At 43.2% G+C, this 27,026-nt stretch overlaps 1 protein-coding gene across 4 annotated transcripts in view; it reads left to right on the top strand.

The window, feature by feature from the left end:
• Window positions 1-27,026, top strand: part of SYT2 (synaptotagmin 2) — a 151,638-nt gene that overhangs the window by 104,921 nt on the left and 19,691 nt on the right. For all 4 annotated transcript variants that reach the window (XM_083617535.1, XM_083617536.1, XM_083617533.1 and 1 more), the window contains 3 exons: window positions 1,096-1,165; window positions 23,231-23,462; window positions 24,687-24,847. In XM_083617535.1, coding sequence (XP_083473661.1) covers window positions 23,252-23,462; window positions 24,687-24,847 — 372 coding nt within the window. In that variant the 5' untranslated portion in view covers window positions 1,096-1,165; window positions 23,231-23,251. The remainder of the gene's footprint in view (window positions 1-1,095; window positions 1,166-23,230; window positions 23,463-24,686; window positions 24,848-27,026) is intronic.

Genomic DNA, 27,026 nt, shown 5'->3' with positions numbered 1-27,026 from the left:
TGTGTTAGGGGAAATTACTTGCAACAAGGTTTATATCAGGAAAAGTGCTCACTAAATGAATTTTCACGAGGAATGTTGTTTTTTGTTTTGTTTTTTAAATGCAAGTTGATGGGGAAATGTCAACTGAACGTAGGACCAGAAAAATGAGAAACTGAAACTGACATTTTTGCCACACCTGTTTCTGAGCAATTTATGTAGGATCAAGTTGAATGCAATTGAAAATTTAAAAATAATCTCTCTCTGTTTCATGATGCCATTTTTCCTCGCACAAATGCCACATCCTTCCTGGAGTGGAAGTGTGTCACTGTGGGGTGGATAAATACATGAATACAATATGGATTAAAAGTCTACAAATAAGTGAAAATGTGTTGTTGCTGAATTACCTTTGCATGCCAGAATTGCTTCCAGCCTGTATTTAAAATTACATATGCATTGTTTTAGACCTTAACTAAATTTCCTTGCCCTTTATTTAATTTGTCCACCTACTGATTCAGTAAGAAATCCAGTTTATTCATGGCTCCTCCAAAGGGTTGCTGCCTAGTTTACAGTAGTGCTTCTACTCATCTAAGTAAAACTGAACATTTCTATGAAACCAGGGCTACATTTTGAAGGAAACTGATGCCTCCACCTTGCTGAAGCTAAGCAGCTCTGGGGCTGGTTGCAAGTTCACTTGGCAACCTCATGTATACCAACTTGAGCTCTGTTGTAGGATAGAGATGTGTTGCACCCCACAGTGGCTTTGCCCCATTGAAAGCACTTCTACTTGGGGAAGATAGATCACTTGATTTTTGCCAATCTCTCCTATGCACTCCAGCCCAGTGCCCTCGAAAACCTCTACTGAGGTTTAGGGGACCCTCTGGAATGGTTTGGGATGTGGCATAGTAGAGATTGATGAACACAGGGTTCCTTGCTTTGCTCTTGCAGAAATGCTCCTATAGCACATTGGCTATACCCTGTTTTATTTATATACATTTTCTTACTCAGTGATACGGGTTGTGGAATGCAGATTTAAATGACCCAGCTGGATGGGAATTCTAGGAGGCTGCAAAGGGAAATGATAAGTAATATTGACTATTGATGTTTCATTCTATGCAGGTCACTCATCTTTCTTAACCGTCACAAGATTTCCAAGGTGCCTATCAGCTATCCAGTACAAGTGATTGTGGTGAGTCCTGCACAATGTTGTTCTGTTCTTTTGATACTCAAAATCCCCACCCCCCTTGTATAACTCTAATATCTTGGATCCTGGTCTTGAGGTAAGAAGTTAAAAGACTGAAAAACGGCTCAAAGAGGCACGTTATCTCCACAATCTCTTTCATATGCACCAGGCATTACAGACCCATTCAAAGAATTAATACAGAAAGATCTAACTGAAGGCTTCCAGTGTCTCAGCATAAAGCTGATGGATAATAAACCGTGAAATCGCTGAGAAGTGCAAGGTGCCCATGCATTATGGTCACTTAAAAGACACCTGGGTTATAACACTGAAATTTGTTAGCTAAATCATACCTCGAGGCCAGCAGTGAGCCAAATTATTACAACTTGTAGTAAAGAAACACATTGATTTATATGGAGGTCAGTTGCCTCTTTGGGTGCTGTGACAATCTTTTAGCCAGAATGTCTTGATTTATACCTACCCAAGGAAGCTTCCTTGTCGCCTTTGAGGAATACACAGAATAACAATGTATTTCATCTTGCAAATAAAGAGGCAGAAAAGATCTATGAGGCCTGCATCTGAGGGCAGCAATTTGCATGATAGATATGTTATCTGGTGAGCGTAACTACTTTTCTTGACCTCACAGTATCTCTTCGGGTGAATTGGCCAAGCCTAATTTTTTTACGCTTCTTATCCCATCCATGCACATACGCCATTTTTCAAGCGTTTTGTGCTTTGACATATGGAGTGTGATCCTGAAGACCTTTGGGAAAGGCTCTCCATGTCCCAAACTTGATCAGATATCCAGAGAACCACAATCAGAGCATCTGTTACTTTAAAAAAAAAAACATTAAACGCAGCTCCTGGAACAGAGGGTATAGTGGGCAAATCAGATCAGAGCTTTGTGTAGTTGTTTTTTAGAAACACTTTTTCTTTACACCCTCAAACTTTTATATGTGGGTGAATATATTGACTGATTCTTTCATCAATCATTCATTTACTGCACATGCCATGCAGGCAAAGAAGGGGAGTCCTGTTCTATCACTTTTATCCTCCTATTAATGCCAGCAGGGGAAGAATACCCTTCCTGTTTTCTGCATGAGAAAGTAGTGTAGTAGAGTGAGTCCCTTATATGCTGGCTATTGTGATTAGGGAGAATGGCTGTTCTTTCCTCCAAGGGCTGCAGAAAGGACTTCGTTCAATTTGCTGGTAAGCAGCTTCTCTGTCTACTCAGTGACACTCAAAACATAGGGGATGTTTCAGAACACTGTACATTGGTAGGATCTGGGAAGTCTTGCCACCATGAAGCAGCTCAGAGGATCTCTGATCTGCCTTGAGAATGTCTGAAGAGGGCTTCTCTCACACACACCACCAGATCTCGCTTTGTTGATACCTCTTCTCAATATTTCTTTCCCTGGTGTAGGTTATCAGGGTATCCCAGGATGCAGTAAAAATCAGATAGGAAATAATGTACTGCAGAATTAGTTACTCAAATCTGCTTGCAGCTTCCTAAAAGGACCAAAATCTTGCCTGGATCCCATAATGTGAAATTAATGTCATCATTGTCTTCTTTATAACAGCCTGCTACATGATATGTACTGAGCCTTAGGACTTGCTGAGCCTCAGGACATTACAAGGCTTGCGTATAATAATGAGCACTTGCTTATTAAAGACACAGGAAGAGAACAGATACTTCAATAATTTGAGTGTGAGGAAGGATAGGTGAGTTGCTTGTAGGATGAAAAATCACTAGACAATGTTGCAGGTGACCTTGGATTTCCTTTGTTAGGGGCATGCGAGTTGCATATGAGGTGCACCAGGAACACAAATAGTTTGAAGTGGATGGTGTAGCTGCTGGAGATAGATGGGAACCCTGCTGGCTCTTCCCCTTCAATTCTGGTTTCTCCTACATTGTGCTGGGGATAAGTGCCAAGAAGAGGGACTCATTTGTCTTCCTGTTTCCTAACATCTGGATTGAGCCTTACACAGCCTGCCGCATTCCAGTGCAATGGCATGCTTACTGTGGGACCAAAAGTATTATGAATGCACATTGCTGCATTTTAATTCCTCCCATTGCTGCAAATTTCAGTGGGCCAACCCAGCACAATGAATCATCCTTTGTATGGATGGCAAGCAAGTTAGATCCTTTTGGTGTCATTAAAATCTCCATCAAGCAAACAGAATTCCATTTGTCACAGTGCAAACAAAGAGTACAAGAGATCCAACTTCCTTGGCACTAATAAATTGTACTTGCGTCATGCTAGGGTAATGGTTAGGGGTGGAGATAATTGTTGTGTGTTCTCAGGAATGAGGATTTCTGAATCCTACAAAAGAAAGAAGGATGAACCTGTGTTTACTGGGTGGGGTAAACTTTCAGGAATCACCTTACAGTGACTGATTGATTCCCACTTACGACTTTGATCAAGTGATTTAGACTCATGTGCCTTAGTTTAGCTCGCTGCCTATCAGTCAGGAGTGGCATGGCATGGATAACTCTCCTTTCGCTGACTTAATTGCCATTTTTTTCAGAACAGGAGCTGACTTTAGCACATTATACCCCACAGCAGGTTTGCCTTTGACTAGGCAGCCCAGTGGGCCCAGTCTTTTAAAGCTGGTTGGGGTTGTCTTTGGATATGAATTAAGAGATGATTAGCAAATGGGCCAGATCCTTGCCCTCAGGTCCTCCACAGGAATACTTACCAGCGCATGAGTCCATATATTAAAGTCATGGTGGGACCCTTCCCCTCTGCACCGCACCAAAAAACAGAAGAAAGGAAAGGAACTCCATTATTGAGAGGGGTTCCTACCTCCTCATCCTACATGCTGCAGTCCTGGTGGAAAGAAATTGACACCCCCCCAAGCCGACAAGTAACATAGCATAACCTTCCCCAATTTGGTGCCCTCTAGGTGCTTCATCCCCCAGCATTTCTGACCGAGGCTGGTAGGAGTTGTAGCCCAACAACTCCTTGGAGGGCACCTGGTTGGGGAAGCCAGACCAAGCATATCATAGAGTAGTCAATGTGGTACCCTCCAGACTGTCGTAAACTGAGTTTTAAATTGTGTTTCAGTTTTTTTATTCGTTTGTTATGGTTTTTATTTCACACTGCATTTTAATGTTTGGCTTTGTGAGCCACGCAGAGAATTCTTATTATGGGGTGGCTGTACAAAGTGCAGGTAATTATTATTATTATTATTTTTAAAAACCCAAACAACAACCAGGCCATTGACCGAATGAGGGAGAGATGCATCAGGGAGTGGGTAGGACTGGACAGCAGCTGGTGCTGAATTTTCTCTTTAACTACTATCTGTCTGTGAAAATGAGAAGGCTGTTCTCTACTTTCCCTTCCTTGCCAACCAATAAATGTAATTTCAAAGGTATGCTTCTGTTCGTGCTCAGCCCCTACCCCTCTGCTGTTTACTTTCATGCTTTGGGCAGCAGAAAGCATGCCAGCCTTGAGCTGACCCCTTGTGGGACCATTTAGCCAAGGTTGATCCAGTAAAACAGTCTGCTTGCTTAAAAGAAGCGTGTGTGTGTACAAAGCCCCCCCTTCCCCGCGCTAAATTCTTTTCATTTTCTGTCCTTTCTGGGTATCAGTTTCCTGACTAACAAGTGGGGATAAAAATAGCTTTGTCCTCCTTTGTAGCAGTGTGTGTGTGTGTGTGTGTGTGTGTGTGTGTGTGTACACGTATTAGGAAAGGGAAAAATTCCCTGTGTGGCAAGTTCCTTTTGCTCTTTTTAATCACATTGGTGTGGGTATTGTTACTGATGTAATTATCTATTGTGTGGCAATCTAAGAATTTAAACAGATTTAAAGTCAGGCTCTCTAAAAATATAGCCAAAGGCAACTTATTATAAGACCTAACAGAACATAATCAAGACGTTGTGATGGATGTGGTCAAATTCAGGCAGCAGAGAAGAGCCACATGGCTTTAAATCCACCGTTGTATTATTTGTGTCATCTGTGAATGCTGCTAGTGCAGGATAGAGAGCTTGTGAAACTTAGAGGTGTGCACTGCAATACTTACCCAGAAGTAAGTTCAGTTGAGTTCAGTGGAGTTTGCTGCCAAAAAGAGACTGAAGTGCAATGGTGGCCAAACTTGGCCTGCCAGCTGTTTTTGGACTACAATTCCCATCATCCCTGGTCACTGGTCCTGTTAGCTAGGGATGATGGGAGCTGTAGTCTAAAAACAGCTGGAGGGCCAAGTTTGGCCACCACTGCTGAAGTGTAAGGGGACAAAACCAAACCTCACCCCTGGCATGATCTCACTAGTTAGCTGTTCACAAGTCACTCTCTTCTGCTTCAGCCTCCATTTGGAATATGGAGAGGATAAGGCTGACCTACCTTTAAGAGTTGTACAGATTGCAACACGATAATAGATGTGATGTAGATGGTTTTGTTGAAATATGGCATCCTTTTATAAAATGTTTTATTGATAACCCTGAAGAATGGTAACTACCAAATTCACAGATTCAGCGTTGGCAAACTTAAATAAATTTATCCATCCGGGGTGGGGGGGAGAGTCGGGATTTTGTGTTTGTATTTGCCCCTCGCTTTTTTGTAACTGTTATATATTGGAGACTATAAGAGTATAGTTTTAAAAAAGATAATGGATGTGCAGCACACCCGAACATTCCAAATTCCTGTATAGATGCTTATTGTTGCTGCTGCTGCTGTAGTATTATTAATCATGCTATATAATGCAAAGGTGCCAAATACACATTGCAGGGAATGTTGATCTACAAACTCTCACATGTGAAAACATGGTTTGCTGATCTATGAAAGTGCACAGAAAGTGTCCTTCTGCCCTTGCACATGGGTGGTGCAAGGAATTATTTCAGAGGTGTTATTCACAAAAACAAGTTTGAAACGTGTGTTTAAAACAACAGTTTTACTGTAGTGGAAGACTGGTCAGAGAGACAGCTGTAGAACTAACTCTCCATGGGCTGCAGAATACAAGGGCTCTGAAGTGAGCTTGCAGCTTCACAGAGGCAGCCTCGGTCTGTCTGAGGCTGCAGCTGGTCTGCAAGCATGGGGAAAGCATGAAGTGGGAGTTGCTGCACCACAGCCTCTGCAGTCAGGTGGCTGCAATAACTGCAGGGAGGAGATAAATACAGCTACGCCTTCCTCCCTGCCCTGCTCTGAGTAGCGGTGGTGTCCTGGGAGAGTCACAGCAGCTCCAATGACCTAAGTCAAAGAGGATTGGCTCAGCTGTTCCTGCTCTGGGACTGCTGTAGGCATCTGGCAGGATGAAAGTGCTGCAGTGGAAGGTGGCTTAGTGATTCAGCACTTTTCTCTCTCTCTCTCTTGCGCTCTCGCTGTTTTCTCTCTGCTGCAGTATTAACTCTCTCTTTGCATGGTGCGGGATACCTGCCTGCTCATTTCTCCGATGACAGCTGGTGGACTGGCATGAAGTCTTAAGAGGACAGGACTGCATAATGTTGGAAGCTCATGTTGCATTGAACAAGAGGCAATCGGGACATCCTTCCTTTGCACTCGTGGGTCTCTGTTGCCTTTCACAGGGCTGTGGCACGGAGAATAGCCAGGCAGCTCTTAAGTCGTCATGCAAAGGGTGCCCAAACACCTTTCTTCCAAGGGAACTGCACTGCAAGCAAAATGTCCAAAATCTTGTTTTGTTTTTGTTGTTTTTGCATCAGGAGAGATGCTTGCACCCATTGCTTTTGGACGAGTTGCCCTTAACTGTTAATCTACCATTCATCAAGTATGCAGCGTTATTGCTGAATGCCCCCATGCCACAAGTAAAAATTTGTGACATTAAAAAAAAAAGATAAGTAAGACTAGGATTGGGAGGGGAAAGGAGGAATGTAGTTGTGGTTATTGTGCTCAGGCTGGAGGTGTGGAAAGGGTTCTGGAAGTGGCATGGAGGAGAGTGGGGTGGGGAAGGAAGGCAAACAGTGGGCCAAATTATTGCAACTTGTAGTAAAGAAGCACATTGATTTTATGAGGTGGTTGTTCTGGAAGCTCATAAGGACAAGGGAAAAGCAGGATTGCATTTTGGGGTTGTTGTTTTTTTAGTTTAGGGGAAAGGTGATTAAGAGATGATATGAGACAAGTTTATAAAAAAGTTGACATGGAGATAGTGGATAGAGAAAAGTTTTTTTTCCTCCCTCTCTCTTAAAACTAGAACTTGTGGGCATCCAGTGAAGCTGACTGTTGAAAGATGAATGCTAAAAGAAAGTACTCGTTCATGCAGCGCATAGTTAAACTATGGAACTCACTGCCACAGGAAGCAGAGATGGCCATCAAATTGAATGGCTTTAAAAAGGGGGTTGGAGAAATTCATGGAGGATATGGCAATCAGTGGCTGGAGGCAGTAATGCTTCTGAATACCAGTTGGTGGGAGCTGCCGGAGGGCAGAGTGATCTTGTACTGTGTTCTGCTTTGGGTTTGCCACAGGCACCTGGTTTGCCGCTATGAGAACAGGACTGGACTTAGGCCATTGGCCTGATCCAACAGGCACTTCTCATGTTCTTATGATGGAACTGGAATAGGTGGTTTAGTGATCCAAGTAGGTGCAAGGCATTTTTTATGCATGTAGGCAGAATATTGCACTGTTGCATTTTGAAGTAGGATCTCTGGAATTTTCAAGAAAGCTGAAGAGAGGTATGAGTCAATAGAATATCAGTCCCATGACTGAAACTGGGACATAAGTGTATCTGGTCTCAAGAAAGGTGTGTTGAGAATACGGGAAGGTGAACCACTCCTGCCTTTCTTTACATATAAATCCTTTTTTTGTGCTACAATTTTAATTACCAGAATGACCTGGGAGAAACACTTGCTTGAGTCAGAAACCCAAAGCATAAAGTGTGAGGCAACTAAGAGCTAAAAGCTTGTTCTGCTACAGGGATCATAGCAGGTCAAAAGCTAAACAAGGTGGAATGTGCTATGCTTCACTAAAGTTTTCGTTTGGTGAAATTTTAAGTTTATGTTCTGGCAAGTGCAACTGACAGCTTCTGTTCTTGTCAAGCGCTTTTGGCCTGAGAGCATTTTAAGGCCAACTGAAAATTTTAACAGATTTTTCTATCTCTGAGTGTCTAACTTTCTTATCTCAGTGGTGGGGAACCTCCTCTACATGGGTCTTATTAGGCCAACCAGACCTCCCTGTTTGGCCTGTGAGTGGGGAGCAGGTAAAGATGCGGTTGGGCCTAATAGGGTGTTGTACTTGCAAAGTTTCATGCACTGCTCTTTGCAAACCTCACAATCATTGAGGCTTCAAAGCATCCTGAACAACTCTATACAAGTCTTGATGATCAGCTGATTGCCAAGACTTCAAAGCATCAAACATGTCATACTGGTGCCTATGTGTTTTAATTTCAAACTGTGTGGCTGAGTGAAAACAGGTCACCTGATGTGGTGTCACCCTCCTGCTAAACTTGTCCTGCAGGGGGCAGGAGACATAAGGATCTGGCCTGACTGGATCCAGTTCCCAACCCTGATCTGTCTGCTTTGGAAAGTTCAGTGTAGCTTCACTTTTATAGGATCCCCAACAGCCCTGCTACTTGTGTTCCAACTTGTACTGCAGATTCTGTTGGAAGAGGGTGATCTAGTTATCAGAGAAGAGTAATTCTTTAGCTTTTCAACTGAGGCTACCAGCAAGATGCCGCCTACTGCCCAATGTGATAATTCTAGGAACGTGTCTGAAACATTTCATTACAGCATTGCACATTCTCAATCATAACTCTCTTCTAAATGTGTCTGAATTCCCGTGTTGACTTGATATCCGTGGAACAGGGCTACTAATTTAGATGCGGGTGACTCCATTACTTGGGAATATAAATATGCAACCATTCCAGGCAGGGTAAATGTATGCAAAGCCAGTGGAGTTTGTTTGGATAAAGAGACCAGCATACAGATGGGATATTGGTTCAGGTGCAAAAGTGTTTTGTTTTTAAGGTTAGGACTGCAGGTTAGGGCTTAAAGTGGTCCTTAAAGACCCATTAGTTTAGAAGCAACTCTTCTTAGGAGATTATCATGTTGCTTGTTTGTTTTGGTGCTGAAATAGTTCTTAGCTATTTTTATTTATTTGAAAGTTGATCTCTGGACTCTATGGTACTTGCATCAATGCTGCTGTTTTCATTAGTATTCTTAGCGCCCCTTATGGTGTGTTAGGATTAGATTCAAACAATGTTGGAAGGCTCTTTGTGAGGATTTGGCCTTAAAGGCAGCCTAAAAAATGTCATAAATAAGTGAACACTATTCCCCATTTCTGTAGCAAGTATGTGTATTGAAAAACAGAACTGAGCTGGAGCAACAGCCAAGCATTCAAACATTTCTTGCAAAGGGCATTTAAAACCTCCTATCATTTGGCTAAGAGACCTTTAGGGCTTACCAAGCCAAATGCAATCCACCAGTCATGTTTTGTGGCCTGCAAGCACCAGGCATGCAGTAAAGCCACAGGGCTGTGCTGCAGTGGCCTGGTGGATTAAAGGTGGGCAGTCTTGCCTTTCTGGTGGTCATTTTATGGCTGGATGGAGGCCTGCAGGCAGCCCTTGGCCTCTGCAAGTGATCAGTTTAGATCTCCAGTGAGAACAATCTGTGGTCTGGTCTCAGGTCAGGGGGAGATAGAGATGTGGGGCAGGGCTGAAAGACCATACAAGTTTGATACGTGCATGCAGGAACCGAGTTGGGAAAAGTAGACAACGCTGCTACTCTAGTAGGGAGACATAGGCATCTTATGGGTGTGTTTAAAGACAGCAACTTTGGGAACATGAACATGAAGATTGTGGGTTGGATTTGCAGTAGATGCACCTTTACTTCCTTTCCAAACAAACATGCTACGTGCCTCAAAAATCACTCCCCCACCCTCTGCTTTGAACTTCAACACAATCTAGACAGAGATGACTTTGCCCAGTTTACCTTATTGCGATGCTCCATGGGCCTTTATTCTTAATTTGGTCCCCATTCCCCCCCCCCAGGCTCTCCATTAAACAAATGGCTATGCCACCATGATTCTGTTTTATGGTCCCAGAACCTGAACATGTCTTAGACTGTGTATATTCCAACACTAAGTGTGTGCTGTGATGGTTCTTTTTTCCTTTCCCATAAGGGAAACTGAACTTGTAGGTGCCAAGAGCTGGGGCATTCTTGGCTTGCTTAGGAGCCCTGTTGACTTGCATTCCCTGTATTAGAGTTTACTAGGCACAGTGGTCTGTAGAGATCATGCTACCTTTGCATGCATACTGGGCCCTAATCTGTTTATTCACTTATTTAGATATTCATATCGGGGTGGTGTAATAAATTAGGAATAAATTAGGAAAACACTAAAAGCAGTTGATACAAATGGACCTTTTGGGTTTCCTTTTCCTTATTTGTTTACATAACACAGAAGTGATGGACCAAAATGACACAGGTGCTGTTTAAAAATAGTTTCCTAGGAGTGATGTAGGAACTACTGCAGAAGTGGTGGCTACCATGTGGCTCCACAGCATCTGTAGAGGGTATCTTGGTGTAGATTATTACATCTTCTGAAGGCAGCATCTAGAAAGTGGGAGGCAGTAATTCTTAGTTCAAGGGCAAGCAGTAGTCAGTGTGCCTTTTTGGTGGAGGAGAGATGTGGGGAGATACGATTTGCAGTTGGAGTAGGATATGATGACCCAGTGGTTTGACTTAACATGCTTACTATTAATATTATTATTAATTACCCACCCTTCACCATAAGTCCAGGGTGGAACACAACAATTTAAAATACAATATTAAAAACAGTTTAAAATACGGTAAATTAGTCACAAGTATAGGGTGGGTCCTATATATATATATATATATATATATATATATATATATATATCCATCCAGTGTCAAAGACCAGGGTAAACAGATTTAGAAGGCACCAGATAAACCTATGGGGGAGGGAGAATTCCACAATGAGACACACACACACTTATTTGGCCTTGTTTGGCCATAATATTACTGGTCCAACAAACTGTGGTCTGTTGGTGCATGAATGAGCACCAAATTTCAGGGTTCCCCATTTCCCTCCTTTGTTTCTGCTCCTCTCTCTCACACATCTTCAGAAAATACTTCCTCATTTGTTAAATCAGAGTTTTCCCCTTGACATCTGTACCAGTTTCCTTAAGTGCACTCCACAAACCAGCACCAGCTGACTTAAGTGCACTTTACAAACCACATTTGTAAACTACAATCTGAAACTGTACAATCCCATGGGGTTCAGGGAGAGTTTGAGGAAACCTTTTAATGGGGTCTGCCCTAATACCATGAAGCAGCAAGAATCAGGAAAACTTCTGCGACTGTATTTATTTGTGAACAACAGATCAACAACTCAGCATGGCAGCTGGGACAAGCCTATGGTTCCCACTGAGATGTGGAGGAAGCCAGAGAGGGGAGTTTCTTAAAGAGACAGGCCACACACACTACAGAAACTTGCTTGAGCTTGTTGCTTGTTCCTGCTCTAACAATCCATAGTCTGTTGCACCAGGAACATAAAGCAAACCAAATAATCCCAGATATCTTAAAAATGAACAGACTTACCGTATTTTTCGTCCTATAGGGCGCAGCGGCCCATAGGACGCACCTCATTTTTTTGGGGGGGGGGGAATGAATAAAAAAAATTATTCCTCCCCCAGCTGCAGCTGCATACCTGCCTGAAGCACGGGGCGCCCTTCGGGCTGCAGGCTGCCGCCCCAAGCCTCGTGCGCCCGGCGGGACCTCCCGCCGGGCGCGCAAGGCTTGCGGACACCCGTCCAAAGCACAGGGAGCCCTCCGGAGGGCTGTCGGAATTCAAGCCTATATCAGTAGTAACTGGCAACTCTCCAGGCACCCGGCTTGATCTCCTGTTGACCTCCCTGTCTGCATTCCCCAGCAGGATCCAGGCTAGGTCGCGATAGGCGATTCTTCTCAGCGTGAGAAGAACACCCCCCCTCTTTCCTGCCCACCTGGCAGGGGAAAGAGATAGACAGAAACGTATTTACATGCCTTTATTTCTGTCTTTGCAGCGTTACAAAAAACATGACTGCTCTCTTCAAGCTCCAGCAGTCGAGTGACAAACACTTCCTGTACTTCCTGTACAGGAACAAGAGGAAGAGCTCGTATTACACTCTGAGCTAATTCCGGTGCTTCGCACTGTGAATCGACTGTCCCTCTGTTTCCCACGGAACAGTCCCAACATTCCATCATGTGATGTTTTCAAGCTAGCAATTCGCAGCTGCATTGCATCCATATCGTAACACCACCAGGTGCGCAAGGCTTGCGGACACCCGCCCGAAGCACGGGGAGCCCTCCGGAGGGCTCCCCGTGCTTCGGGTGGCAGGCTGCTGCCCGCAAGCCTTGTGAGCCCGCGGGAACTCCCGCCGGGCTTGCAAGGCTTGCGGATAGCTTCCTGAAGCCTGGAGAGCTAGAGGCATCGGTGCGCACCGACCCCTCTCACTCTCCAGGCTTCAGCGAAAGCCTGCATTTGCCCCATAGGACGCACACACATTTCCCCTTCATTTTTGGAGGGGGAAAAGTGCGTCCTATGGGGCGAAAAATACGGTATTTTGGCATAAGCCTTCATGTACCAGCACCTGCTTGATTTAGATACATGAAGTGTTGTCTGCATGGACGTGTGTGTGTGTCTTTATGCATTTGACAAAATGAGCCCTAGATCATGAAACTTTATTCTGCAATGAATTTGTTAACAAGATCAGATTGTAAGTGACCTCTTGGTAAAGGAGGATAAAAGAGGCCAACCAAATAATATATAAGTGTTGGTAATTGCCCTAGTTATTTCCCTATATTGCTGTCATTTCTTACCAGTTTGTAAGATTGTGGGCCTGGAGTGCCATTACAAACATGCTTCATGGAACAGAAGTTCCTGGTAAGAACAATGCATTTTACTTGTCTGTAAGGCCATTTTGGAACACTCAGAATGGGTATAAATTTATACTTGGAAGGTTTCCTATGCAAGCCCCATTAAAATTAATGTATTTGCATTTTACATGGGTACTCTCTCCTTCTTTGGGGCTCTCTCAGAATTCATTTATAGTGAATGGCACCCAGTGCTGCGTATGACATGATCACTTTCCTTCAACCTTATCTAGGGCTTATAAAGAGTGCCTTGATAAAAACAACTTAAAAGAAGAAGGGAAAAGGAGAGCCGTGCATGGAGAATGAGACTGAACTAATTCTTGTTTGAAGACAATGCTATTCATAAAAATGAGAGACAGTTGAGCTTTCATAATCGAAAAAGAGAGTTGTCTTCTAATTTTATTTTCATATACTGAATTAGCACTATGCCCAATTGACAGTGTTTGTAGTGTGCCTGCCAATTAAGTTTCTAGCTTCGTCCAGCTATACAGATTTCCAAATGAATTGTATTTCCAAATGTGATCTCGTGAGACATCGTAAACAGATACTCTGCAGGAAGTCCACAAAAGAATATCTTCCCTGATGCTCATTCTGCAATTTGGTAACAAAGGGAAGGAGTATGTCAAACATAATTTGCTTGTTTGCTTGCCAAGGGCTGTGCACTCCTTGCATGTGCGTCTTGGATTTTTACCTAGCAATTTGTTTCCACTCACTCTCTGATATGTATTCTGGCACTGAAGTTACTGGAGTCGACTCCGGTTGGTAACAGAGATGACTGTTCTGCTCCACACATTCAAACACATGCAACATGTATTCTATAGATAGATGATAGATAGATAGATAATTGAAAAAAGAAAGTTAAAAATTTTGCATTTCAGGAAATAAATTATCACTCAAGTATATAATATATATTTAATAAATGTATTGCTCTTATTCACACCCTGCTTCCATTTAGACACTTCCAGTTTAATCATCTTTATATCTTATGACATTCTCACAGAAGCATGAAGTCAAATCTCTTGAAGTCAAATTGTCTTTCAGTATTATTCACTACAGAACCCCAACCGACATACACAAGACAGCACATTTTTGAAAATATCTTTGCAAGGAACCCCAACATTTTAATATGCATGATCTGCATGTCAAACCAGTTTGTGCTCTGGCCCACCATACTCACGTCTGTATTTCTGATTCCACAGGTCAGTCTGATAAATCAAAAAGGAGGAGGGAGAGTGGGCCTCACTATCAATTACCCGTTAGTAGCAAGTGTTATGAGCATAATTCCATTTATTATACATGGAAACAGTCATGTGGATTATGGAGGAAACCAAGGCTTGAAGGGGTGGCTTGCATAAATTTCCAATTCTGTTGCTTACCCTGGTGACAAATTTCCTGCTAGTTCTTTATTTTCTTGATAAAGGGGCAACCAGGTTTAAAAAGGAGTCTTATGTTGTCTGAGCCTTGGTGCTTGTGCAGAGTACATGGGATGGGGTGTAACCTGTTGCAGGCATTTGGCTAGGACTGCTGTCAATCTTCATTTGTCAAAGAAGTAAGCTAATAATTAACACATGACAGTGGATCCTTCACAGCTTTATGAAGCATCAAGACGAGTGGCAAAGGAGTTGGAGCTGGAAAAAGGCACTTTAAGCCATCACTTGAGCCTCCAACTGACAGTGTCAAATCCAGTAGCACCCCCAGGCTGTGGACCAGCTCCTTCCAGGGGAGTGCAGTTCTCTCCAGGGCAGGCCATCTCTTGAGAGTTTGGGGTGTATGACACCTCTGTCTTTTCAGGATTCGGCTTCAGTTTATTGGCCCACACCCAGCCCGTCACTGCTTATTTATAACATTTGCGTGGGAATCACTTCTTCCTTCCTTCTGTGCCAGCCATATTTCAACATCTTTCAAAGAGCTTATTTGAACCACCAAGGGCTGCAGCATGTCTGTGGGTTCCCCCCCCCCCGAATTGTTTTTAGATCATCTGCATTTAAATCTGCTGCCAAGAGTGGAAGGAATTCCTCTTCTAAGGTAGAGGGGGAAGGGGGGACACACCTTGCTGCTTACAAGGCCCTGGTGTGGATGAAGCCTTAGGCCTTTTAGGATCTGCCGAGTTACGGCTCATTAGCAGCAACAGTGAGGTTGTAAATGCCTTCACTAGGGTTCAGAAGGATTTAGGAGGTCTCTCCATTAGGCACTGTGACACACTGCTTGAAACGTAGCTAAGGTAGGGAGTTCATCAAGGCTTGTCTGGTCCAGTAGTCATCTTGTTAGGAAGTCTTGCTGGCCATCTCTTTTTCTTAAGCAGATTACTAGTTATTACTAGCTCAGAATGGTTACTGTATTCTTAATGGGAGCCCAAATTTGTGGGAGGCTGTGGTTTTGAAAGAGAGACAGAGAGAGAGACAGCCATAGAAGTTTGAGCAGAAGACTGAAAGGATATTGGGGTGGTCTCATGTAGGGGACGTGGGTGGCGCCATGGTCTAAACCACAGAGCCTAGGGCTTGCCGATCAGAAGATCGGTGGTTCAAATCCCCGTGATGGGGTGAGCTCCTGTTGTTCAGTCCCAGATCCTGTCCACCTAGCAGTTCAAAAGCATATCAAGTGCAAGTAGATAAATAGGTACCACTCTGGTGGGAAGGTAAATGGCGTTTCCGTGCGCTGCTCTGGTTCACCAAAAGTGGCTTAGTCATGCTGGCCATATGACCCGGAAGCTGTCTGCGGACAAACGCTGGCTCCCTCGGCCTATAGAGCGAGATGAGCGCCGCAACCCCAGAGTCATCCACAACTAGACCTAATGGTCAGGGGTACCTTTACCTTTTACATGTAGGGTAGCAGAACTGTTGCATGCTAGGAACGCTCGTGCTGTTTTCCTCCACCTGTGCTCTACTTGTATGTCTGCATATGAACCAAATCATACGAAAACACCATAGATCTCTCTTCTCCAAAGGAAGTCAGAGCCTAATGAATGCTGCTCAAGAAGTGGGAAGTCTGCACACTGCAGAAATCCATAGATTGGATCATCCCAAAGCTATAATACTTGTGAAGGATTGTTTGTTCTATTTGTTTGTTTAGCATTTTTAATCTTCTGTTTCAGACCTGTGTTTAATTCTCTGGGATGTGGAGAAGAACTTGACATTTGCTTTTTAAATGAAACCAACAGCAGTGCCAATAAGGTTAATTTTTCTCCAAAGCTCCCCCTTGACACAAACCAAGGATATAAACATCCTAGACTGTGGTGCCACTGATCCCATCTTCCAAACTTACTTATTTCTTCATTGAGGGAGATTTGGGGAAGTTCAGTATCTTGGCAATTTTTTAATGGCCCATTTTATTTCTCCCCCAAGTTATTAATGGTTTTGCTGTCCTTTTCTTCTGAGGCAAATACATAAAAGCCCTTCTCATTTCTCTTTAACTGCAACGACAGGCACTGTTAATTCATTCACCATGCTTGCTGCCCTTATCTATTCCTTACAACTCTCTAACTGACACTGCACTTTCCTCCTGAGTGCCCTACATTTTTTTGCAATTTTGAATTTAGCTGTTTGGAGAACACTTGCAGGAATTTGGACTTGCTGCTGTTTCTAGGCAGAGTTCAGTGGCTGCAGAGGTATGTAGAAAGCCACATACAGCTAATGCAACCATTTCTATTTTTTAATGGTTGAAAAAGGCCAGACATCTGTGGTGATCCTTGGGGAGGTGGAGACGGGATCCAGAATCTGAAGCACAGCAATACCTTGATTAGAACCAACCAAAAAGTGACAAAAGAGCAAATTCTCCATCAGGGTGGATGTTAAGCAAACCACGGAGTAGGGAACAAATAGTAGAAGATTTTACAATCTCCAGTCGTAAATCATGAGGGTGGTCCAGCACGTTTCCTTACGTGTGTGCTAGTTAGCAGAGTAGCAATTGCACAGCATCATGTCGAAGGATCAAGTTGTGCATAGACGATGGCAATAAATCACTCATGGAAGCAATGGAACTCAGTCAAGCATTGTTTACTTGAAAGGCAATAAACAATCATGTTGGTAGAAGACTATTTACAACTTTACTACCAAACAGATAGCAAGGCACACTTCACCCCTGCATGTTGCCTGTATAAAGCTCAGGCCTGACTGCACAGACAGAGCTTGCAGTCTCTCCCCTATAAGAATTGCGCATGCCCGTAGTTAAGAGCTCCACAGCTATTTGTTTAGTCTACAACCACAAACCCCTGTGTTGCAAAATGTGACAATCTACAAAAATGCAAACACAACATGCTGGCTAATAACTGTTAGTAAATATATAATCGGTATAATGTCATTCAAAATATACTAATAAGTCACTTCAGCGTTCCTCGCTATTCATTGTTTGTTTGAATCTTTGCTTGACTCTGATACATATAACAAGTTGCAGTTACTTGTATATTTTGTGAGATGTGGTATATGATATATATTATTTTGAAGTGGCTTTGTTTAGTCTATAGCAGCCTGTAATCTTGCACTGTGATGCTTCGAGAATCTGCAAGAATCTTCTCTCAGTTTCTGGAAATGAATGACTCTCACACACTTATTATAATGCAAACTGGCATGCTGTTAAGGCTACAGGGGATGCGGATGGTGCTGTGGTCTAAACCACCGAGCGTCTTGGGTTTGCTAATCAAAAGGTCAACGATTAGAATCTGTGCAAAGGAGTGAGCTCCCATTGCTCTGTCCCAGCTCCTGTCAACCTAGCAGTTCGAAAGCATACCAGCACAAGTAGATAAATAGGTACCGTTGTGGCGGGAAGGTAATCTGCGTTTCTGTGTGCTCTGGCATTCTTCACAGTGCTCCGTGAGCCAGAAGCAGTTTAGTCATGCTGGCCACATGACCCGGAAAGCTGTCTGCGGGGAAAAGCCAGCACCCTAGGCTTGAAAGTGGAGATGAGTGCTGCACCCCATAGTCAAATTTGATTGCACTTAACCATCCAGGGGTCCTTTACCTTTTTACCTTTTCCTAAACCTTTCCTCAGCCCTAGCATAGAGGTTTCACAAGCCTGAATGTGGGAAGAAGGGCTCTGAGCATTTGAAACACTCCAAAGCACTGTGTAGGACAAAGGTGAAGAACTTAAGCTCTTGTCAGGAATTTCGAGGTCACCTTTTAAAATTTGCGAAAGGAGTAATGATTCTAAAGGCTTTGAAAAGCAGGACATATTATTTTTTTGTTGGCCAGTTCTTTTAAAATGGCCTCTTTATGCTCTTTTAACAATAAGTTGCTAAATCAGCTCTGATTCTGAACCAAGATGGGAGACCTTAGATCCAGTTTTGTGGATCTGAAAATAAGTGCTGAACTAGATGAGATAGAGGAGTTCTATGATCACTAAAAAAAGAAAAAAAGAGGCTCTGTTAAGGGACAGAGCAGTGAAGGGCTAATAGCTCCACCCTGTAGCAGCTTTAGGGGTTAGACAGGATTAAGAGTGGGGGCCATGTGGGAAGGTGAAACCCTCTCCAATCCCAGCCTTGTGACTACAGCCAGCTTTGACCTGCTGTCCAGCACTGAAGAAAACCATGATGGGCGGGGGGCAGTCTGACCACAGGTCTTCCATTGTCTTGTATAATTTGATTCCAAGATGGCAACTGTATGGGGTTTTTTTCCTGGACATTAAAAAGAACAGGGGACTGATGATGCAACAGCAAGCACAGGAAGTGGAGTTGGAGCACTCATGGAAGGGAATTGCCACTACAGTCCTATCTCCTAAAGAGAATATCAACCTTTTCTGTGAATTAGCAATTTACTCTGGACTGGTGTTTGAATGTTTCAGTGTATAAAGTAGAACTGAGGTGGGTGGGGCTAGTTTGGGTCAATTGCCTCCAATTCATTAGCCACTTCAGTAGCAAAGGTAAGAAAGATGTATGGGTCTGATCCTTCCCTGCCCCAACCACATCCAAAGAAGGACATTAGATGACTTTTATTTTAATAACACATCTTCATATGTATATATATAAAAAGGCTGTTTGCACAATTTAAATCAGTTGCGCAGGCATTATATGAGTTTTGCTTTGCATTTTCCTGTTTGGCTCCACTGATCAAGGCCTTTGCTACTCTCAGCCACCTCCACAATCTGTACTTTGCTGTTGACATTTGTGTAATTTAAGAAATTTAAAAGGGCAGCTTTCCTCCTGGCATTGCTTTCCCGAATTGTGTCCAATAGCTGCTGAAGAGCATCTGTTAGCTTGTGTTGTTGTTTTTCTCCATCAACAGATTGGGCCTGATGGATAGGTGCTCACCTCCCTTCTTTCCCTCCTCCCCTTCCATTTCTTTTATAGCCCTAAGAAGCTGTCATTTACGTTGAAGCACGATTGTTAAATAGCCCCCACCCCGTTCCTGATTGATGGAGGCTTGAAATATACCATGTTAACAATGGAGAAGAAGCAGAAAAAGGAGAGATTGACTCACTCATTGCCATGAAAAGTGGCAGATTGGCTTTTTCAGAGATGACTCTCTAACTTCGCCTCCACCCCACCTCCCTCCATCTCCTCATTCTTCGTCTTCTGTCTCCCCAACTCCCTCTGCTCTCAAATGTTAAATTATTACACGGGGGGAATAATCTATTACACTTGGTCTACAGAGGCTCTCACGTACCAGTGGCTGGCTATCGTACTGGCATTAATCAGTTAAGAGACGCCAAAGAGCAAAAATGAGATGCTTGCCCACAGGCGCTCTCATTGTTTACCAGTCAGCCATAAATATTGACTCATAAATATGCAGGCCTCCTCTTACGTGAAAAAGTGAAATGACAGGTTCAGGAGACGAGGGGATTTGCGAGCAGGACAGAGTCGAGATTGTGCAGCCTTTTAGGCACCAGCTAGATGTGAGGGTGGAAGGATGTAATTTGAAGTTAATTATGCCCAGGCAGGAGAAGGAAGCTGACATCCCTCTCCCCACTGTGCAAGAAATTAAAAATAGTATCAGGGATGCAGGGAAACCTGGGCAAAGGGAGGGTATAGCGTCTTCTTCCCTCTGACTCATATTACATATTAAATTGCCGCTTCATCCTGCACAAGGAATGAATTGCATGGAAGCTTCTTTCTTCTTTCTCCTCTTTTTTTTTAACAAAAAGAAAAATGACCGGAAAATCTGGTTTTAGTTGGGAGGACATCTTTCCAATGCCAAACATGGTGGTCGGTTATGCTCCAAACATGAGAGCAAAAAACAATTTGCAGTGGGTTTTAAAGAAACTTATTTAGCAGTCAAAACAAAATTGAAAAATTCCTTCCAGTAGCACCTTAGAGGCCAACTAAGTTTGTTATTGGTATGAGGTGAAGAAGTGTGCATGCACACAAAAGTTCATACCAATAACAAACTTAGTTGGTCTCTGAGGTGCTACTGGAAGGAATTTTTTTATTTTGTTTCAACTACGGCAGACCAACACGGCTACCTACCTGTTATTTAGCAGCGTGCACCCTGCATTATCAATTTGTTCTTTGTTTCTCAGCAATAGCCTACCCCTTCTGGCATCTTGTATCTAACTGTGGCCTTCTCTGATGCTTCAGAGGAACAGGGGAAAGAGAACTCAGATTATCAGAGGAAGAATCTGCTTTGACCTCTAATATGCGTCATATTAACATTTACCATGGAATGCCCTTCAGAACATATCCACTTCATTTTAAAGACTGTTGAGACCCTTTGAGAAACTGGCAAGATGACCACATAGCCCTGGGCTCCTTTGGAAGGAAGGGTGGAATAATAATAATAATAATAATGATGATGATGATGATGATGATGATGTCATTTTCCTTACAAAAGTGACCCCAAACAACTTATATTAAAACAAAATAATAATAATGTAAAAAGAAAAACTCAGGTCTTGTGAGGTGAGTAAGCATCTCACATTATTTATTTATCTAACAACATTTATTTATCACTAAGTGGTGTTGTTGTTGTTGCTGCTGCTGCTGCTGCTAGTTTTGACCTGTTCTTGCTGTTCTTATGTATCTGACTTCACAAAGGACCATCACCTGAAGAACTGTCTGGTCCAAGTCCAGATTAAAAATTGGGGGCAGGATCCAACTAAAGTGTCCTGACAAGAGAAGCCCAGTGCAAGAACTTCCACTTGTGCTTTGGGGCTTTCCCCGTTCTCCTCTGCCCATACACCTCCTCAAATTGGCTCTGTAGGGAGATCAGGCGAATCCCCAGAATGGCATGCAAGGAGAGGAATGGGGATCATTCCTTCTGGCAGGCTGAAATGCTTCCCCTGACAGAATGATCTCTGCAGTATCCTTCAAGTTGCCCACCGGCAGTTAGCATCTAGACAGCAGACTGCAAAGGTGCCTGATCACTCTTCCCCACAATTGTGAAGTGTATTATGGTAATTATTTCTAAATTTGCATCTATGACTATCAATTTGCATGTACAAATTTCATGCAAATCTTTGACCTCTTTTTGGGCGTTGCCTAGATAGTCACCCTAGTTCTTGCTGTGTGTAGATACATTCACCTTTAAATTTAAAATGAATGAATACATACAGTTGGGAAATGGCCACTTTTTCAGGTTGCAAGGCCATTCTGGATAGCAGGTCCCATTGAACTTAATGGGACTTTCTTCTAAGTAAACATGCCTACAGTTGCACTGTTTAAATACCACTCTGGCAGCAGACTTAGAGGTGAGCCAGCCAGAATCAAGTGCTGAAACTCTGATGGTCAAGCGATCAGTTTTGATGCAGTGCCAACATTGCCATGAAAGAGAATGGCACATGAATGAAGAGAAAAGTGAGGAAGATAAATTAGAACAGAAGAACATGGTCCAGGATGAAAAATACATCTGGCATTTCTGTTCATTGAGGATACACAACATTTCTGCAATGCCATTGCTAGGGTTCTGTGTTAAAAAGGTAAAGGGACCCCTGACCATTAGGTCCAGTCGTGACCAACTCTGGGGTTGCGGCGCTCATCTCACTTTATAGGCCGAGGGAGCCGGCGTTTGTCTGCAGACAGCTTCCGGGTCATGTGGCCAGCATGACCAAGCTGCTTCTGGCAAACCAGAGCAGCGCACGGAAACGCCGTTTACCTTCCCGCCGGAGCGATACCTATTTATCTACTTGCATTTTGACGTGCTTTCGAACTGCTAGGTTGGCAGGAGCAGGGACCGAGCAACGGGAGCTCACCCCGTCGCGGGGATTTGAACCGCCGACCTTCTGATCAGCAAGTCCTAGGCTCTGTGGTTTAACCCACAGCACCACCCGCCTCCCTAGGTTCTGTGTTACCTGAGTTCTAATAGTCAGGAATTCCTTGCACGAGATCTCCAGTCCTTCAGCTACTGTAGCAGAGCCTGCCATGCTTCTTTCAGGTTTGTAGTGGAGCAATAAATGTATATAAATTCCCTCCGGGAGGTTGAGGTGGGGTGAGAGAAAATATGTTCCTCCTACTGCAGTGCAGTGGATTCTTTGAATCTTTAGGGCTTCCTTTGGGGCCACCTTAGGCATGCACACATGAGTCCAGTATAGGATTGTTGTATCCCAATTTTTCTCCCTCTCCCTGCTGTCCTGCCCAGAATCTGGAGTGGCCTAATTTGCATGTGCAAATGGACTGCTAACTCTTCAGATCAGAAACATTAACAGGGGTATTTTCTGTGACCTGCTTTTTGTTTTTTCTTGGCATTTGGCCCAGAGCTTTGGGGAAGGATAGATGGACCTGATCTCATGTCAGGAAAAAAGTGATGCTCTTTGAAATTATTATGATGCTTTCTGATGACAAAACTAGAATAAGAAATTGAGATGTGAGTACTATTTTGACTCTGCGAAAGCCCTGTTGATCATGTACCAATCTTCGCATGCATTCCTTAAGGTTTACATTTGTAGTCATGTTCATGCAGGATTTAAGGCACTTGGATGTGACTTGTTCTCAGTCTATTAATGATACTTTTTGACTTCAAAACCTAAGTGCAAGTGGTAGAATTAGGACTATGCCACTAGATGCATGTTCCTCTGAGGTACTAACCACAACTAATTGTGTTCATTTTATCTAATTATAAATATGTGGCTAGTGAAGAAGATTCAGAGTTGGAACATGTTTGGCTGCTTCATTATTAAGGAGCACTTGTTTTGACATGCTTCATTGGACATTGGGCCTTCATAAGGTTATAAGAGTGCAGTTTTAATAATCTATTTTTTTTAAAAAAAAATGAGCTGAAATAAACAAATGCTTCCATGCCTACTTCATCATATGTAAGAAGCTATTTCTCAGTGTCGTTCTTAGTACTCTGTCAAATAGTATAGAGCAACTATCATTGTGCCTATATTTTTTCAGTGACCCTCAAGAGTAGCCAAGATGACTTGGAACCTCTTCAAGAAGAAGCCCCAGCCGGAGCCCATCATAGCTGTTACCCCGGGCACTGCGGCACCCCATATCCCTACCACAACAGTGGCACCAGCAGTGTCAATGGACAACACGACACAGCCTTCAGGCCCAGTAGAGAGCCAGGAGGATGTCTTTGCCAAGATTAAAGAAAAGTTCATGAACGAGATAAACAAGATTCCCTGTAAGTAGCTTGCATATGCTGCCCCTTTTTTGGAAACTTTGCAGAACTGTTCTGCTTGCTCCATCACTGCAGTTTCTAAACCTGTTTGTAGAATGCAAAGGACTGGGCTGGCACCAAGCCTGAATTCCCTCTTGGCAAAAAACTACTTGTGGGCAATTAACTACTTGTGGGATAAATGACAATGATGTATACTCAGGACATCATTGTGGTACAAGCCAAAGTGTTTAAGCCAAGGATAGGGAACATGCGGCCTTCTAAATCAACATTGGGAAATCTCTGGCTTTGCAATGTTGTAGGTGCTTTGTGGGCTGAACACAAGGGTTAAAATGGGCACCTGATGTCATTGCAACATCAGGTGTTGGAGAGCTCAAGTTTGGCCCACTGGGGGTTGAGGAGATGATGTTCTGGCCCTCAGACCAGATCCAGTTCCCCACACTTGCTCTAGGTATTGTTGGACTGCAATTCCTATCATTCATGACCATTGACCATGTTGGCTGCGGATGACAGGAACTGGAGTCTTAACAGCATCTGGAGAACCACAAGTTCCTCATCCCTGACTTAGTCAACCTTATTCAGGAACATTACTGAATGGTTTTCTGCTTTAAAAAAAGAGCTTTATTGAAAAATATGTGTGGTTTGCAGAAGGAAAGAGACGAAGAAAATAATTGTGTTTTTAAAAAAGAAAAAGAGAGAGAAATTACACTCTATATTTAATGGAAAGCATATTGATTTTTAGCATTTAAGAAGCCACCTGGAAGGAGAAGACTCATGACAGAACTGTTGACAGGAAATGTTCTATACATAGCATTTTCATAGGATAGGAATGGTCATTGCTGCATAGGGCTGCCCCTGTATTCAGGTCAACATCTGAAAACCCACGGTCAAAAGTGCAGCAGGTAGGGATGGTGTCTTTTAAGTCATGGCATCTAAATAATGGAATGCCTGTCGGCATGCAGCAAAAGGTCGTGCATTTCAGCAAGCATTGCAAATTATTACTTTTAGTTTTATGCTTTAAAAAAAAAAAATTAAAAATGGAGGTGACTTTAGAAGTGGTGCTGGTTGGAACCCTGGACCCAACAATCAGGGTACAAGTTAATTATCCATGGAATAACTAAATAAATTTCCTGGGTTGTGAGTAGTGTGACCTATGCTTGCATTTCAGGCACTCGGCCATCCCAGTAAATTCCGCTATAACTGTGCAATGAGAGTGTTTTGTATTTTCAGTGCCGCCTTGGGCCCTGATTGCCATTGCTGTAGTTGCTGGGCTGCTGATCCTCACCTGTTGCTTTTGCATCTGCAAGAAATGCTGCTGCAAGAAGAAGAAGAACAAGAAGGACAAAAAGGGGATGAAAAATGCAATGAACATGAAAGACATGAAAGGCCAGGTAAAATGACACCTCCTGGGAGAGGATCGGTTATGATGCTGCAGTTAGCATGATGCGGTGAGGACTTGCTTGTGCTTTTGGCGGGATGAAAATCAGATGTACAAGCAAAGAGCTCAGTTCTTTATTATGCAGGGAGTGCATGAGAGCCCCAACCAGGTAGGGCCAGCAGTGAGATTTGAAATTGGACCTTCATTGCTTGTAGCAGCAGCAGCCTTAAGATAAAAGATTGACCATCAAAATGCAAGCCTTGATATTAGTCAGGGTAGTTTGCAACCCAACACTAAAACCTGTCTGTGTAGAAGTAAAGCTCACAGAGTTCCTCTTTGGTAAGTAAATGCTACGAGAACTTACCTACATCAAACAGAAGACCAGTAGCTGTTAGAGAACACTCAGGATCAAGATATCCAGCCTTTCTGGTCCATAAAAAATATACATATGCTGGCTGGTAAAAAAGAAAAGAAAAAAGCATTATGCTTCTCATGTGAGTATGTTTTTAATGGGCAGATCCTTAGTTATAATGTATATTCCAGCTTTTCTAGGAAGTTCCGTTGGGCAAACCCTACTGGACATGAATGGAAGCTACGCAAGACTTAGAGTAGTGGATAATATTCTGTTTAAAAGGGGGAAGTTAAGTAGATTATGGTTCTATCAGCATTATAGTATTTTGTAGTAGATTTTCCTGTGAGCCTTATCTACAGCCTGCAATGCACTAGAAGTCAATGGAAGGTAGGAATACATACCTTTTCTCCCACCAGCAATGGTGACTTCTCTTGCCTAGTACCTGCAGATGAAAAACATTAAAGGCCACAAAAGCACTAGAGGATCTGAAAGGGTGTTGCTCCCAGGAAGTATTGTGTACAAATCAGTCAATAAATCCCAGCTCATAAAAGTGTCTGGTGCAGCGTCCCACCTGATGCCACCATCACACCAATTCCCCCCCCCCTTCTTACTGCTCAGGGTTATAATGTTTGCTTTGCTGGCAGCAATCAAACTAACTCAGCAGCAAATCCCATTAGCAGTTAAAGATAGACAAACCTGTGAAACTCTGGAAGGTTTTATGGGCACTAAATTCTTCTCCCATATTGGAGACTTTTGATTTGGTAACTTGGGTAGCAGGCTCAAAGATGGGACTTTTATAGCCCATATTGCTGCAACTCTTTCTCTCTCTGTTAATGAGGCTATTTGCATGAGGTGCTTTAATGAAGCACAGCCCAGAGGTGCCTAGTCATCCAGATCCCTCTGCTTTGTGCTGAGATTCTGCATGTAATTAAGGGAGGATGGAGAAGAGATGTCACAAAGCTTTCCTCATGATTCTCTGCCTTGAGTCACTTCTCTTGCCAAATCCAACAGTGGAAGATTTGGATGTCATTAACTGGTTGTGTTTCCAGAGACACTGGAAAATGAGGAAAGCTGGGCCAAGGCTAAACAGTTAAATTCCTTGAGGCATTTCAGCATTGTTGGTCCCAGGACCCAGAAAATGTATGCAAAACCAAGATAACAAATTACTAAGACAACACCCACTTCCTTGCAACTAGGCAGGCTGGAATAATGGAAAGGACATAGCTCAGTAAAAGAGTGTGCATGCTTTGCATGTAGAACATCCCAGGTTTGATCCCCAGCATGTTCACTTAAAAAAAAGGATTGGGTAGCAGACAATGAGAAAGATATCTGTCTGAGACATTGGAGAGCTGCTGTCAGGCAAGGGACTAGGATAGATGGGGAAATAATCTGACCAGGTATAAATTGCCTTCCTAATAGAAGTGATCTGGTGGTTTTGTGCATCATGTAGGGTCCCAAGTGAAAGGTTGACATTCATCATTTTAGCCTGGTACCTAGCCCACTTCAGACATTTGAAAGGAATGATGGGAAGCTGAACGACTCCTCTTGCTTTTGGACATCATACGCAGAAGGAGGATGTGCATCCTGAACATGGGACAGAGCAGTCACCTTCCTCCCTCTCACTTCCCACAAGACCTGGACATGTTTTCTAGGTTAAGAACACCAGAAGAGCCTATTGGATCTAAGCCAATAGTCCATCAGATCCAACAGCCTGTTCTCACAGTGGCCACCCAGGGGCAAGAGCATGGTCTCTTCTGAGGTTTCCAGCAACTGGTATTCCTGAGCATTACTGCCTCTGACCATGGAAGGCTAGCAGTCAGTTTCAGCTCTAAGGCTCATG

Source organism: Podarcis filfolensis (genome assembly GCF_964270895.1).
Source record: "Podarcis filfolensis genome assembly, chromosome: 6".
Classification (NCBI taxonomy): Eukaryota; Metazoa; Chordata; class Lepidosauria; order Squamata; family Lacertidae; genus Podarcis; species Podarcis filfolensis.
Note: the sequence above shows the minus strand (reverse complement) of the source record. Positions and strands in the feature narration are given on the sequence as shown.